At 47.6% G+C, this 16,059-nt stretch overlaps 2 protein-coding genes across 2 annotated transcripts in view; one reads left to right on the top strand and one right to left on the bottom strand.

Annotated features, from left to right (window-relative positions):
- Positions 1 to 8,402: 8,402 nt before the first annotated feature.
- Positions 8,403 to 11,878, top strand: T265_05758 (hypothetical protein; the record flags this gene model as incomplete). The annotated part of the gene is made up of 3 exons (XM_009170838.1): positions 8,403 to 8,463; positions 8,555 to 8,785; positions 11,577 to 11,878. The coding sequence occupies 3 exons, from the start codon at positions 8,403 to 8,405 to the stop codon at positions 11,876 to 11,878; spliced, it is 594 nt and encodes a 197-aa protein (XP_009169102.1).
- Positions 11,879 to 15,198: 3,320 nt separating this feature from the next.
- Positions 15,199 to 16,059, bottom strand: part of T265_13851 (hypothetical protein) — a gene marked incomplete at both ends in the record, with an annotated part of 14,598 nt that continues 13,737 nt past the window's right edge. Inside the window, one exon of the mRNA XM_009170864.1 lies at positions 15,199 to 15,705. Coding sequence (XP_009169128.1) covers positions 15,639 to 15,705 — 67 coding nt within the window. The remainder of the gene's footprint in view (positions 15,706 to 16,059) is intronic.

The raw sequence follows: 16,059 nt of genomic DNA, 5'->3' as shown, positions 1-16,059 counted from the left end.
TCGCGCTGGCGAGCATACTGCCCCGCGCTGAGAACATAAAGAGCAGTGCTACACCCTTTTTTCACTTGTGCCTTTCAGGTGAACGACAGCCACTGACCGACAAGAACAAAACCGACCCGGGAGACTTGGGCAATAGCCTCGATCCTTTTTATCAATCCGTGAATCCGTGAATCCGTGGCCCGTGGGTAACCAGCCAATAAGAGTGAGGGCTTGTGCGCGAGGCACACGCGGTCTACGAGATCAATCCGTGAATCCGTGAATCCGTGGCCCGTGGGTAACCAGCCAATAAGAGTGAGGGCTTGTGCGCGAGGCACACGCCGGTCTACGAGATTGGCGCTTGTGGGCTTTCTCCTCCCGGTATTGTAGCATCAATCTACACTTTGCAGTCGTGGAGCACATACCACTAATATGGTAGAATTGTTTGGATTATTCAGAGTGATTTTCATTTCTAATGGACCTGAAGCAAGGAGAACGCTGTCCGCACAATCAGTGTCTGTATTGGCTCGGGAGCATTTCAATCCCCGAGGTTTTAGGAACTGGCAAAGAAGTTTCAAGCAGTACATCAAAAACAAAATTAAAGAGGGCAGACGAGGGCGTTGTCGTACACCGCAGGGGAAGCTCGCTTTATACACTTCGCTGCGTATGTATCAAGTAAGCGTTGCTTACTCGCTGCAACAATCTCACTTGTCATGCTATGGTTGTCTGACCGGGATTCGCCAGTCTCAGCCGTAAAGTAAGACCTCTCTTGTGGTTGCCTTGTGTACACGGTCTTCGAGGTTAATCGAAATTCGTTTGATACGCATCAAACAATACTTCGCAGTTCTGTAAATGACGTAAGTTGGCGTGCACTTGTACTGGTGCTTTTGTTTGCGAATATGTACGAACTACCTACTCGGCCCCGAACACAGACTTCCTTCATCTATGAAGAGGAGTTCTTCTGGTCCAGCAGTCCGAGGGCGTTTCAAGACATGTTGGTATCCCTTCGCTTTAGGAGAGAGGTCTAATCTCACAGGCCACGGTTCTGAATGAGCGAGTCAAATGAAAAACATAGGCACAGGAGCAGACGGTCAACTAACATGTTGCTGAAATCAAACCGCCCAACGGCTTTTACTCTGTTCTTTACTATGTATTATGTTTCCGTTGTTATTTTTTGATTAAGCCACGAGGTCCTTGTGCGTCCCGTTTTGCGGACTAGCTGGGACAACTTTGGTTCTCCAATCGCTATCGCCTTTAATGCATAGCTACCCACTTTTCGGACGAACTGAACATGCCATCGCCTCCAAGGCCTGGTTTCACGTTCCACTCCCGTTCTTCGGTGAACAAAACTGTAGCAACTGGAACCAATGTGCCTATGACACACGGTTTATAGCCGATAATTTGAATTGAATTGGATGCAATCCAAGATTGTATCCCGTTCTGAAGTAAGCAGCCTGACTCTACTGTGCCACTGTGAGGACCTGGCCTTAACTTCACTTTCCGTCAGCATTGTACTTGCCAAAGCGGGGCAGTTCTATTCGTCAACTTCGACTAGTTTCAGTAGCTCCTGAGTATCGAGCTGATCTGGCTTAAGAGCTACCGATACAGTACAGTCTCGCAGATGACGAGGCCAGGGGTTGAGTGGAAGCCAGTTAAAGAAGGTGTGCTCTCAGCTTTCAGAATGGTCGGTTCGACCAAGTGAACATTGGATGTCGTCAAGGTCAGCAGATGTTGCTGCCAGAAAGGCCGCACAAGCAACCAGATACTATGATTGCAGACGCAGATCTCTCGCACGACGGATAATCAGGAGCTTGAAGAATGACGGAACGCTGGTATATTTGAAAAGCCCAGGAGGCGCCTGCGGATAGCAGCTGCGTCCTATTTCAGATGATTCAATCCACTGGTCAAAAGGAGGCATGTGTCAGCGAAAAGGGCGGAGTGGCAGTTCACTCACAAAATTGTCGTCTTGAGCGATGGACTGAACACTTCAAGGAATTCCTTCAACACAACCGATAGAAGAACCAGCAGGCCTGAGTTAAACACCGACACCAGCCCAATGTCAGCAACAACTTCAGCGTGAGATGCCAATCCTCTCACACTCTTCAAAGAATGTGGTGAGGTTCTGGACAAATGGAGCTGCTCGAGCATCCTCAGAATGTGCACAAGAATGTCATGCAAAAATCATCGCGGCATCGGACTGGTATCCCTCGCATCTAGGGTGGTCTGTGGCATTATTTTGCCCAGGCTGATCGATTGTCGGGAGGCGAGAATTCGTGGGAATCAAGCTGAGTTTTTCCTTGACCGAGAGTGCATCGACCAAACAAGTTCTTGAACAGCGCCACTCCTCCAAATTTTAAGTGGGTCGTTTTCTCGATGTGAAAGCTCCACTGAAGGCAAGTCGTTGTTTGATCGCCTCTGACTCTCTTTCACCCTTCACGTGGTTGTTCGAAAAGAGCCCTTCGAGGTAGTCGATCGACTGGCGTACGCAGCATGTGGCCAGGCCGGTGCAACCTACGCAATGTGATCACTTAATCTATTGAGGGTGAGTTATTTCTTCTGAATACCATTCGACGTACTTCAGGATTGCGTATCCAGTGTTCCCACCAAACTCGGGCAATGCTCCGAAGACATCAATGGTCAAACACTGAAAGTCTTTTGACGTCTTCGACGCGCAGCAGCCAGGTTTCTGACCCTTATGACAATATGGAGCGCACCACAGCACTGTTAGCTTGACCCTTGGCAGAGGAGCTGATGTCACGCTTACGCCACACGTGACTCAGATTCACACGAGCTACTCTGGCCTTCACAATCCGGATCAAAATATCATCTTTCGCGAGACCACCGGGACTGCTCAATTAAAAAATTCGTCTACTCCCTCAACCGGTTTATCTGCAACCATGAGCCTAGGGTTCGAGCCCACCCAGTCTTGCAGTAGAATTTCACCCTTTGCAGGTGTGAAGCTCATGCCGAGCCGCAAGGCAGAGTTATTTAGGTCATTTAATATTGTTTGCATTACCACGGGGTCAGATCCCAGGAGAGCTATGTCGAGCTGCATACTCGATATCCGTGAGCGGATGCCCTGAGAGCACCTCGACCCCACAGGCATTAGAGGCTGGTAATGAGTCTTCCATGATCGCATCAATGACGAATTTGAAGAGGAGAGGTGAAAGAAGACATCCTGCCTGACACCACTTGATGTGGTGAACTCAGGAGAGAGCTTTCCGTAGACCTGCACACGGCCGCGGGATTTGGCATGCAGCGCCTTAAGGAGGGTTGAGAATTTATGGGAGACACCTTTGCTCCACACATACTGGCCTAGTGCCTGACGGCCCATAGAGTCAAAGACAGCTTTCAGATCAAGAAACACAACCATTGTTGGTTGATGGAAGCAGTGTCACTGTTCCAGAATCTGTCGGAGGGTGAAGAAATGATCAATGCATCCTCTTGCAGGACGGAATCCAGCTTGATTTTCATGGACCTGTCTCTCCCTGTGTTCAGTCAACTTTCGAAGGACAATTCTATAGAGCACTTTTGACGCTGAAGCTAACAGGTTGATGCCACGCGTCCGCGTACCTTTTAAAGAGAAATACCTGTTGGTGTACCGCATTTTGTGAACACTTTCTCTCTGTAACTTGGGTCACCTTGGGTCCGCCTTCTTTGAAGAGGACTGGATAGAAACCGTCCGGTCTTAAGACCTTGCCGCATTTCACTACGGCTATTTTGTACTTTATTTCTTCCGACGGGCGATAAGGTTTACATTCCATTCATCCGTATGCATTATCTCTACAGGTTGCAGCCGACCAGCTGAACTGTTCGAAGTGTTCGGCCCATCTTTCCACTCGACGATTTTGCGAGTGAATTAGTGAGCCATCTTTGTCACTTACTGTTCGCTGACCGTTGCTTCTGTGGGACCAGTTCATCGTATCAGTTGATGGGGGGCACGGCCGTTTCTGGTAGAATAGGTCTTCTCCAACTCCCGACCTTTCAATGCCCATCAGAACCCTTGGTCTTTCCTCAGGTTGTTTACTATTTGGCGTTTGAGGGATTTGAGCGCACATAACCACGCTTGGGTCTTTATGCGTGTTTCGGAGAAGCAGCATACATCAATTTTAAGAGATTATAAGGTCTCAACAAGCGTTGCCTGTTTGCCAGTTCGACATAGGGTACGGACGTTAAAAGCTCCTATATAAAAAGGATTTCATGGATTTAGAAGGGCGTCATTTTGTTTATTGTTAGTAGGCAGTAGGAGGCATAAGTCCCTTCGGTCAGATAACTGGCAGTCAAATGACCCAGCGACGTTTGCTTGTGTGGTGGGAGGGGGTTGGTGAGGGACATCGGTGGGCACCGAACTGCGCGGGCCAATGGTACTTCCCGGTTGCCCAGGCCGAGGAAGGGGGTTTGGTTGAGGTACCCCACCTTGAGCCTTTGACTCAAAAGCCTGACCCGCAAGGCAGTGGGGGGATGTAGGGTTTTGTTCGGGGACCCTTCCCCTAGTATTTGATTCACAGGTCTGATTCACAAGACAGTGGTAGAATGTAGGGTTTTGTTTGGGGAATAAGACATTGCTGTCTCATTCCTGATGCGGCTGCATACAGCAGGTGACTTTTGAGCAGGTTTGCACTCTTTAGTTTTAAAAGAATTTCGACCGTATCGGATAATGCGCCGGCAATCACGGTCAACCGTTGGTCGATCGGAGTGTGCGGTTTTGGGGCCTACCTTTTCTAACCCGTCCTTCCTCGGGGTAAGGCAGCATCGCTGCTTCCATAAATATGGACATGCTGGACGCCTGGGGGAAACACCTCACTCCCTTCACACCCCTGTCGTAGAGGATAGTGCGGCTTTACTTCCAGAGCGCTTCGTAGTACAGGTTCTCGCGGCTCTTGGTCTTACTGGTCCCCTTTGGCCTTTCTGGCGTGGTTGCACCTTCTGGAACCAAGTTCCAACCAGTGTAGCCCCGCGGGGTTACTGCGGCACTCGCCCGACTACCATTTCCAGGTAGCAGCTTTAGGTCGGGAGATCAGAGACATGGCCTGTACAATCAGAGGACATACGAAAGATATCAGTGTTTGACCATCGGCGTCTCCGAAACATTGGCTGTGTGGATCTGATATTAATATCGGATCCGTATTTCTGATGTACGTCAGATGGTCTTTGGGAGAGGGAACTCTCCCGTTGTAGATGAATTACTCACGCTTCACAGGTTATGATTGCTAAGAAATGTACTCTTGATACCAGAAACCCGTCTGCCTCGCAGTCCCTTTTTCGCCCAGCCCTGTGCTCAGTGGAAGCGACCAAGAGACGGATAGTGTGTAACCTGGCAGGAAAGTACAAAAATACTAACCGGCAACTTAGGTGGGCCGATAACTGCCGCCTTCTTGGATGGTGACTCCCGTTATCAACACATTAATAGTCAATTACACCAGCTGAAACGGCCCAATCACTCAGTCAGTGGTGCTCGTGCATCAAAACTATCGCCTTCAATTAGTAGCTAACTAGCTGCCGAAGTACCTGAACATGCTATCACCTTCAAAGCGTGGCTGTGTATTGAAGAAAGTTCGGAACCGATTGGGAAGTCATCGTTTCAGAAGACCGTGGTAAACAGCTAGTTTTCATTTGGACAACTTTTCGCTTTTGACACAAACGCTAGAGGCGAAATGGGAGAACCACCGCATATTCAATAAAAGATGCTTGGAGCACAACATAATCCGCACATCTTTACGGGTTAAGCCACCGGACGCGTCACTCGCTTCCGCCCGAATAGCATTCGCAGCGGCCAAATCATTCCTCGAACAGAGGATATACTTGACTACTCAGTGTTTATCTGATATCCGTCACCACGCATGTCGGCTCATCCAAGATCTTCAAACCGTGCCCTCGCCCACAGACTTCTAGTTACTCAAAACCAAAGCAACAGAAGTGTAAGCCATCCAAGGGTAATGTTGCAAAGAAAGACAAATCCGTAAGTTCGAGAAGTTACTTTCAAAAACTCAGAATTCTAGTGAGCCCGTGACCAAGCTCGAGCCCCATACTAGCTATTGTAGGGTGGTCAATTTATCAAACAGATAACTAAGTGAGAAACAGCGTTGTCTATTGGAGAAAGGCTTGAATTTTGCAGTAAGCAAAAAAGTGATAAGGGCGGAAATAATAATAATAATAATAATAATAATAATAATAAGCGTTGAATCTGTGTTCCAAAAACTTCCGCCAATGGAGACGGAGAAGCTACCCATACAGTTGTCACAGTCCTTGAGTCCCAGCAGCCAGGAGCTCCAAATATTAGACCAGAGGAGCGAAGAGTCTTACACACCCTAAGGTGGACAACACAGTGATTACAAAGGTGGATAAGGGTAAGGCCACTGTTGTCGTGAACAAGAGTGACTATCTACAGAAGGTCAAGCAACACCTAACTGAGGGACCTTACCGGATGATCGATAATGCGAATATTACATCTATAATGAATAGGAGTAAAGCTGAAGTTGGCAAATATTTTCGGTCCGTGATAAACCACTTAGGGCAAGTTAACTGTTATCCATTGTATCCCAAAATCTCAACCCAACCACGGCTCTATGGCCTTCCAAAAATCCATAAATGAGATATCCCGGTAAGACTGACAGTAGACGGAATAGGTTCCCCACCACATGAGCTGGCCAGATTCTTGGCCGGTATTTTAAAACCTTTCACCGGGAAATCCGGTACTTACATTAAGAATCCGTATGACTTTGCCAACAAAGTAGCGAGGGTCACCATTGAACCAGATGAAATCCTGGTAAGTTTCGATGTCGGTTTGTTATATACAAATGTGCCGAAAGAGGACTCTTTAGAAATAGCTAAGCGACTGCTACTAGCAGACACCACCCTTTCAGAAAGGACACAGCTCACGGTGGATGAAATGTAGAAGGCATAAAAGCATGCATGAATCTCACCCACTTCGTTTTTGACTCCGTGGTTTACACTCAAGCACAAGGTTTAGCAATGGGATCTCCAATATCCCCGGTTTTGGCAAATATATTTATGGAAGAATTTGGACAGAAAGTTCTAGACGGATTCCCATACCCACCTAAGGTATTCTGGCGTTATGTAGATGATCCCTTCGTCATGATGAAACGAGACAAGTTTAGTGCTGAATGAACTGATTCCGCAGATCAAATTTAGTATGGGGATGGAGTCAACCTTGGGTAAACTGGTCTTTTTAGACTGCATGACATAAGGTCGATGGAAAACTAAAGACCACAGTGTAAGGGAAGCCAACCGACATTGGGGCAGTTTTGAGCTACTCGTCTGCCCATCCGAAGTCGGTATTTCCCAGTATTGCCTCGTCAATGTTTAGGCGTGTAAGGGCCCTATGCACAGAAGAAGCTGATCGGACAGCGGCCCGAATTGAAGTAAAGAATTTCCAGGTAGTGGATATCCAGCTAGTTTGACTAGGCGTCAATTGCGAACGGTGTTGGTACCAGTAGCGAAACCCAACAGGGAATGGATCGGGACAGCTGTTATTCCGTGTAAACCAGGGCATCTGTCATTCGAAGAATTCTAAACACGGCTAACGTAAGAGTAGCTTTCCAAAGGGGGAACACTGCGTTCTGCACTGGTGCAATTGAAGGATCGCCCCCCGGCAAACAACCAGGGACTGTGTCTACAAAATTAAGTGTAACGACTGCACCAAGGTCTATATAAGACAGACGTAAGGGAACTACACACCAGAATCGGAGAGCATAGTGGAAAAATAAACAGGCCGCCGAGAAACGCAGATGAATATCAAGCGTTACTGAAAGAATCGGCAATCGCAGAACAGGCACTGGACACGGGACACAAAATGGACTTGGAAAATGTTGAGGTTTCGGGGCGAGGACTACGGTCCACGTCACAAAGACTGATAACCGAGGCGGTAGAAATTGCCAAGCATCCCAGTGTTAACAGAATAGAAGGCACCGAACTGGCAAGCGTGTGGAGAACGGTCTTGGGTCACTCGAGCTAACACGTGTTGGTGTGCAATTATCAGAGGGAAGAGTAGTCATCATCTGGATTCCGCTCAACCTTACGCACCTCCCCCTCACCCCAACTAACTTGTCGTAACATTCACATGCCCACGAGGTTCACGGAAAATCTACCAGTGGCACCTGAGGTGAATCATCAAGTGAAGGACCCTGAAGTCGAAGATTAAGGAACGAAAAGCGATCGAGACTAATTTGAAGCACCTTCAACCCATCAATTCAAGATTTTAGCACCCACACTAACCGACAAGAGCCGTTAATTGACACGCAACACTGATCCAGTGTGAAGAGGACTTACTGATCGGTTCCCCGTCTGTCTTATATAACCTGGCCAATGTGGTGATCTATTCACTTGGCCTGATGAAGCTTTTGTGTTAAAAGCGAAACGTTGCCTAAATAAAAACTACCGCTTGTTTACCAAGCTCTTCTGAAACGATGGCTGTATATCTTTCCCAGTTTCTGGTGATCGAAAGTGGAGCAGCTGGAACCGATGTGGGTTTGTAGGCGGTAAATTGGTTGGTTGACAACTGCACTGGCCTCATCCATTTCTCGAACTCTGCTTTCCGCATCCCTCTCTGGACACACAGGCCTCTTGAGCTGTCGTACAATCGATCGTCTTGCCGATTTGTACTCTGAGACCGGAGAAAAACAGTGCCTGACAAGAAGGAATGGTGGTGACCGTTCTGAGATCCAGCGACTTCTGTATGTGCGCATGGAAATATCACCAGCGAAGTTAATGGTGTCACGTTTAGCCGTGATTATCTCATCCCGGTTACGGTCATTGCCCGACGAGGTGGCCGCATGTTATGCACTGCATAGTAGGCTCTGGTATATCTCCCTTGCCTGTGGCTTCTAAGACTTCTCTGGTGCTAAATGAGGAGCTGGTATCTGAGGCTACTTGGGACGTTTAGTGAAAAACTGTACAGAACAAGAGCGGGATGTGAGTTTCTACTTAAATTAAAAAACGACGGTCAATCAAGGCTGATGGAGTTATGGTCAATTTGACCCCAAGGCCGTTCAGCTATTTGGGGCGCCAGGTGGCAGAACTGCGCCCAATACTACTGAAAAACAAGTGACCACTTCTAAGTTGCAAAAGGCACCCACTGTCCTGATTTTTGTTCTCAGGTTAAACATACTACCAAGGCCCGCTTCTTTGAATTGTGTCTTACTTGTACATTGAAATCCGCTACTGTTTGCCAACCCCTCGTGGGGGACAAGAGGGTGGCTAATTCCCGACAAATGTCTTTCAGTGAATCGGAACTACAGTTCATTTGCCCATAAGTCGACACGGTAAAGAGCATTCAGTATTTCGGCCACTGCAGGTGTCTATCGAATCGGAAATTCGGACAACACAGTCGGCTGTTTAACGGTATCATCGCTCTCAGCATAACGTCCGTGTCCAACAGTGATGCTTCGCTGCCGTACATCCATAACTTGTCTTATTGTCAAGAACAGAATAAAAGTGTGTGGGTAGGGGACTTAGTGTCAACCAAGCACAATCATTTCGTGGTACTCGCCCATGCAGACTTTCATTCCGATAACATGGATAAAAACTGATAGCAAGACCACCACCGACATTGATTAGCAGTCAGATCTGGCAGTGTTTCCAAGCACGCACAGTTGGACCCCATCCTGGAAGGGGAGGTGGACCGGCAGAACCCAGACGTTTCGTAATTTCCTTCATGCCCTTCTGCTAGGTTGAATGTAGACCACCTACCTGCCTGCGGCACTTTAAATTGGGCACGGGAAACTGCTCTTTTCGGCATGCGGAGTACATGGCCTAACCGCTGCAGCTTCTGATCCTGGATGCATTCCTCGATGGAAGTCCCCGTTGCACAACAGAACACTCGTTTTTTATCTGCCTCCTTGCAGACTTGCTGACGCTATTCTACGTGAGCCATGGTTCTGGTGGAGGATGTCTCAGTTCCACATCCCACAGCTGTACAACAAACAGCCCGTATTGTAGGTTGATGCACACGTCGCTTGAGGTTTAGGGTATACCACTTAGTCGCCATAAGTGCTTCAAATTGGCAAACGTGGTCGGTCTCAGAGATTCGTGCATTCACCTCATTACAATCGGAACTAATATAATTTCCAAGATACTTGAAACGCTCCACAACTTCGAGTGCCTCCGCTTGGTGGTGTGTTCAATGACTGCATGTCCAGAGGTATGGTCTTACACCTTTTGGGTGCAAAGCGCGTGCCAAGGGACGTTGGTCAGCTTATCCAAAAATGCTTACGCCTTATCTTCAAAGATGGGAGACGACGTCGTTCGCACATACGGACAAGTGTTTCGTCAGCTCTTTTCGAATATCATTGTTTTGAAAACCTTCGAGCGCTTGAAGCATTATCTCTTCGATCACAAAATTAAACAGGAATGAAGTGAGTGGGCTTCCTTGACGCACACCAGTTTGTGTACGGAAGCTTTTGGAGACCCCCGTAAACTCCCTTATGCCAGGAAGTCTGATAATACCGAGAAGTTATTATGTTCACCAAATTCCGAGGACTCTTCTGGGCAAGCCTAGTAGGGAAAACAGAGTAATAAACCTTCAGCTCTCGGACTTAGGGCTATTGCAACATCGATACAATCCACTTAAACAGCTTCAGGACTACTATGTTGCTTCTGGATGAGGATTCTCTTAACTCAACTGCCACTTGGGTCCTGTATTCGAGTTTCAAGCCGTTAGGTGGGGTACCGTACGTTGAGCTTTCGACTCACGAAGAAGTGGGTGGTGAGTTTTCTTTCCAGGCCCTTCCCTTGGCTTTTAATTTAATAGTCTGAGGTTTGAGAAGCAGGGAGGATAAGGATTTTCTTTGAAGCCCCCCACTAGGAGCTAGTGAATTTAGGGCTTCATCATCCTGGCTGTAAAGGACTTATTTGGTTTGAGGTGACAGGAATTAAAATGTGGAAGTGTGGCTGCTAATCCTGCTGTGCACAGAGGATACCTTTGGGGAACACTGAACTCTTGACTTTCGATCGTCCTGATTAATGTGCCAGCGGTTGCGGTCAACCGTTGGGCGATCCGTTAGTGTTTTTTTGGTTCGACTGTTCCCAACCAAGAACAGCAGGTCGCGAATATGCGGAGCTGGCAGCCGATTTTTGCCAACTTCAGCCTATTGCCCAAGGCCTTCCTCAAGTCAGCTCACCCTGATCGATATGTCTCGGTGGTTAGAGCGCCAAATTACTGACCGGAATGTCCGTGATTCGGACCCGACTCATGCATCTTAACTTCTGTATAGGCTTGGGGAACCTGGAAGTATCCCAGCCCCATAATTTCCTCGGGTGGCATGGCGGCTAGGTACGAAATGGTGTTTCAGCTGAATGGTTGTTTTTATCTTTTCTCACCCTGGTCTCTGAGCTACTAGCTTAAAATTACAGCAACAGGTTATCTATCTTCAGTGAGTAAAGCTGTCGCGGTCAGAAGCACTGGAATTCGGTACAGGGTTCGTGGCTGAAAAATGAGTAAAATGTTGACTTTGGTCATATCCTCGTGCGATTTATTCTTTCAGAAGTTATCATCCAGCCCACTCTGGAATACTGGTGACGGTGCGGATGAACGCGATAAGAACATACCGCGTCAGGTACAGTTTCGTTTTTACAGTACTCAGTACCTAACAGACGGTTGTTATTCCAAGCTATTAAGAGCACACCCAGGACGCGCTTTTCGCAAGCAGCGGACAAAAGTGCCGTCCTACCTGATGGCCAACTACGGTATTCAACCAACAAGAAATGGCACGCTGCAATGAATTTCGTGCCAAAGCCACGGGATATTCCTTCGTATCAGTATCCTGTTATCATTGCCAGTGCTGGTGTGTGCCTAATTTACTTCTGCTTGCTTCGCGAAGAAAACGACCTGGATCGGATTCTTGCCGGGGAAATAACGGTAGAGGATATTTTAAAACCAAGCTAATATTTTATGCCAACTGTCCTCACCGGTCGTTTGTGACTTCACTTTCACATCATCATGTACTTGTACTATAGAATATACCTTGTCATAACTTTCCGTTGGTTATACCAATACCGACAGATTGAAGGGCCTCTTCTAGAAGAGCGACTAACTTGTACATGATGCTGGAGTTCACTTTTCGAGACTCTTGGATTCAGACTTGTCGGCACACATACTATTGTGTACTTCGGTTTCCGCACCCACATCATATGAATTCCAGTTTAAGAACCACCTTTATGGCTTCATTTAGCGTCGCTGCAATCAAAACCACTACAGTCCGACTAATTTTATGAGCTCTGTAGAAGATCCCGTTTATTGGAAGTAGGACCCACAGGCCGCTCTACTACCTACAAGGCATCATTTCTCAGCACCTAGGGACATTCATTCCATCTGTACTGGTTGTTTACACCAGTAGCTTCCACATTAAACAGTACTGCAGTAAACCATCAAAAACATTCTAGAAGACCCAGGTGACAAAGTTATATATGTTCTCGCAAGCAAAACTGTTCGGATAGATGTATGGTTGGAGGTGGTGTAATGGCTACCGCACAATGGGTACCGGTATTATGTCCTTTCCTAGGATTTGCCTAAGAATTGTGCACCAAAAATATACTGTTGGGGGAAGTGGCTAATAACGGTGTTCGTGCTTGAGGATTCCTGTGGGTAGTAGCTCCTGTTGTCCACTTGAACCGCGCGTAAAAGGTGAACAGGCCGTGGAATAAAGTTAGGTGAATATGGTCACAAAGAGACTGGATTTTAACATGGTGTGACTTTGTGTTTGCATGACCCACTGAGCTATACTGGGTTGTGTCCGTGCCACACCCACAGAGTTGTTGGTTAGTGGCTAGACATCTGACGAACACAGCCTCCCGGACCTCTAAGTTGGGTGTTAGAACAGCTGTGGCGGCTTGTTCGGCGTAAATGGCAATGCAGCTGCACTGCCCGCCAATCGCTACTGCCTTATGTTCTGGCTTTTGAGTCAAAGGCATTGGTTGGGACCCTAGTCGCCCTGCTGTCTAGTTATGAGCGCCCTGGCAGTATGCAAGCCCATGTACAACAATGGTACAGCTTATCATCATCATCATTGTCAGGTGTAATAACCGTGTACTTGTCGTACAGTGGTTGTAGCTGCCACAGTTTCGCTCGCCGATGATTCGGGGTGGGGTAGGTAGTTGCGCGCTGGACGCGGGAGTTGATAGAGTTATTTAGATTATGTAGTTTGGTTATTTATTCATTTATTTAGTTGTTTAGTTAGATTAAATTATTTTATTTTTTGCGTTTGAATTACCGCGGGTTCAGATGCCAGAAGAGCTATGTCGAGCTGCATACTCGATATCTGTGAGCGGACGCCCCGAGAGCGCTTCGACCTGACAGGCATTAGAGGCTGGTAGTAAGTCCTCTATGATCGAAGTTGAAGAGGAAAGGTGGAAGAGGACAGCCCTGTCGGATACCACTTGATGTGGTGAACGCGAGCGAGAGCTTTCAGTAGACCTTGACAAGGTCGCAGGAGGTCAGCGGAATTGTTTTTCGAGGTGTTTGGCCCATCTTTCCACACGACGATTTTGTAAGTGAATTAATGAGCCATCTTTTCCACCTATCGTTTCGCTGACCGTTGCTTTTCTGGGACCAGTCCATTGCATCAGTTGATGGAGGACACGGCTGTTTCTGGTAGAATAGGTCTTCTCCAACTCCCGACCTTTCAATGCCCATCAGAACCCTTGGTCTTTCCTCAGGTTGTTTACTATTTGGCGTTTGAGGGATTTGCGCGCACAAAACCGCGCTTGGGTCTTTATGTGTGGTTCGGAGAAACAGCGTACATCAATTTTAAGAGATTATAAGGTCTCAACAAGCGTTGCTCGTTTGCCAATTTGACATAGGTGTCATTTTGTTTATTGTTAATAGGCAGTAGGAAGCATAGGTCCCTTCGGTCAGATAATTGACAGTCAAATGACCCAGCGACGTTTGCTTGTGTGGTGGGAGGGGGTTGGTGAGGGACATCGGTGGGCACCGAACTGCGCGGGCCAATGGTACTTCCCGGTTGCCCAGGCCGAGGAAGGGGGTTTGGTTGAGGTACCCCACCTTGAGCCTTTGACTCAAAAGCCTGACCCGCAAGGCAGTGGGGGGATGTAGGGTTTTGTTCGGGGACCCTTCCCCTAGTATCTGATTCACAGGTCTGATTCACAAGGCAGTGGTAGAATGTAGGGTTTTGTTTGGGGAATAAGACATTGCTGTCTCATTCCTGATGCGGCTGCATACAGCAGGTGACTTTTGAGCAGGATTGCACTCTTTAGTTTTAAAAGAATTTCGACCGTATCGGATAATGCGCCGGCAATCACGGTCAACCGTTGGTCGATCGGAGTGTGCGGTTTTGGGGCCTACCTTTTCTAACCCGTCCTTCCTCGGGGTAAGGCAGCGTCGCTGCTTCCATAAATATGGACATGCTGGTCGCCTGGGAGATACGCCTTACTGCCTGCATACCCATGTCGTAGAGGACAGGGCGACTTAATGCTAGAGCGCTTCATAGCACGATTACTCGTAGTACGGGGTCTCGCTACTCCCCTTCGTGCTTTTTGGCATGGTTGCACGTTGTGGGACGGAGTTCCAGCTAGTGTAGCCCGCGGAATCATTGCAGCACTCAAACCCGACCACCACGTCAAGACTGCAGCTTCAGGTGAGGATGCTTACAACAAACACTCTTATATTACATCGGCTGCCGAGTCGCCTTATTTGCTGCATACAGCAGGGTAGGTTAGGGAAAAATGCTACTGTTGACGCCTCCCTTCCTGGAAATTCACGAATTTTCTCTGTTCTACCTTAACACCCACCAACTTAAATACTCTCCGTACGGCCTAGCGCTAGGACCCCTTTGTTCCAATGCGGAACTAGTCTGAACAACCGATTGCACGAACAATGTCTTAGTTTAAAGTCGTTACTAGTGATAGAAGTCAACGACACCTAGTTTAATACTTTGTGGAACTCCGTCATCTGTGTTGAAAACGGAGAATGGATAATGGGCAGTCTTTAGCCGAATTATCAACGACGACTGCGCTATACAGATGCTCACCCGTTTGTTTGACTATTAAGCCTACTGTACGATGAAGAAAAAGCAACTTCACTGGACTGGCGTGGTTGACATTAGTCGGAAACAATCCAACTATTCCCGAACACAATGAAACCAGCTTTACCGTTAATAAACGAATTGATTATAGCTGAATCTAACGGATGAATATAATGGAACCAAGCGGCTTTCGTACCGGTGCAACTGCATCGCCTGACCAAACAAACTCAACGTGGTTATGAAAAATATTTCATCGGAATCAATCATGTTGTTCTACAGCATATCCGGAAATCACTAGCCGGTTCGCTCTAGTAAGCTCACAAAAACCTAGAAAATAATCAGTAAAAGATCAAGCTGTACAGACAACACTAGACGAAAGTTAAGTGAGTCGCTGCAACAATGGCCGTTTGTCTGATCCCAAGTCCCAGAAATATCGGTCCTGCGGCTGTTTGCGGTGATCTGCATCGTCTTCCTTCTCCACTCCTAGGCGACGGAGTAGGCGAGCTGATAAACGCGGAACTACCGGTCGCAACAAAAGTCCTGTCAATCGAAGACATTCGGCTGCCACTGAAATCACGAACTCTGGCTCCACAGCAGCTTCTTTGTCCCAGGGTTTATGGCGGTCGACAAAGGCATTAGCTTCTCGTAGGATCGAAAGCACGTGTTCTATGGCCAGATGAGGCTGTCCATTCTGCCACCACATTTCATCAAATGCCGCAGCCAGTGCGTCCATTCTTGATAAGAAGAACGAGTGAGATGTCAGCGACATACGGCAGACGAGTAAAATACCAGAAATACAACGAACCCAGCATCAAAAAAGATAACCGCTCAGCTGTGGCACCTTTCTGGTGTTTAGCTACTATAAGACAGGAGAGTCGAGATGACTCAGTGGTTAGAGCGCGAATTCACTGACCGGAAGGCCTGTGGTTCGAAACCGACCTCTTCCTCTCGACTTCCCCTGTCTAGGCTTGGGCAATCTGGCAGTATCCCAGCCCTCGTGCTAGCTTCGGGTGGCATATATATATATATATATATATATATATATATATATATTATACGAAATCTGGCATACCCGCGGGTCACCCAT

This window comes from Opisthorchis viverrini, assembly GCF_000715545.1.
Source record: "Opisthorchis viverrini unplaced genomic scaffold opera_v5_106, whole genome shotgun sequence".
NCBI lineage: Eukaryota > Metazoa > Platyhelminthes > Trematoda > Opisthorchiida > Opisthorchiidae > Opisthorchis > Opisthorchis viverrini.
This window is presented reverse-complemented; position numbering and strand designations above follow the sequence as displayed.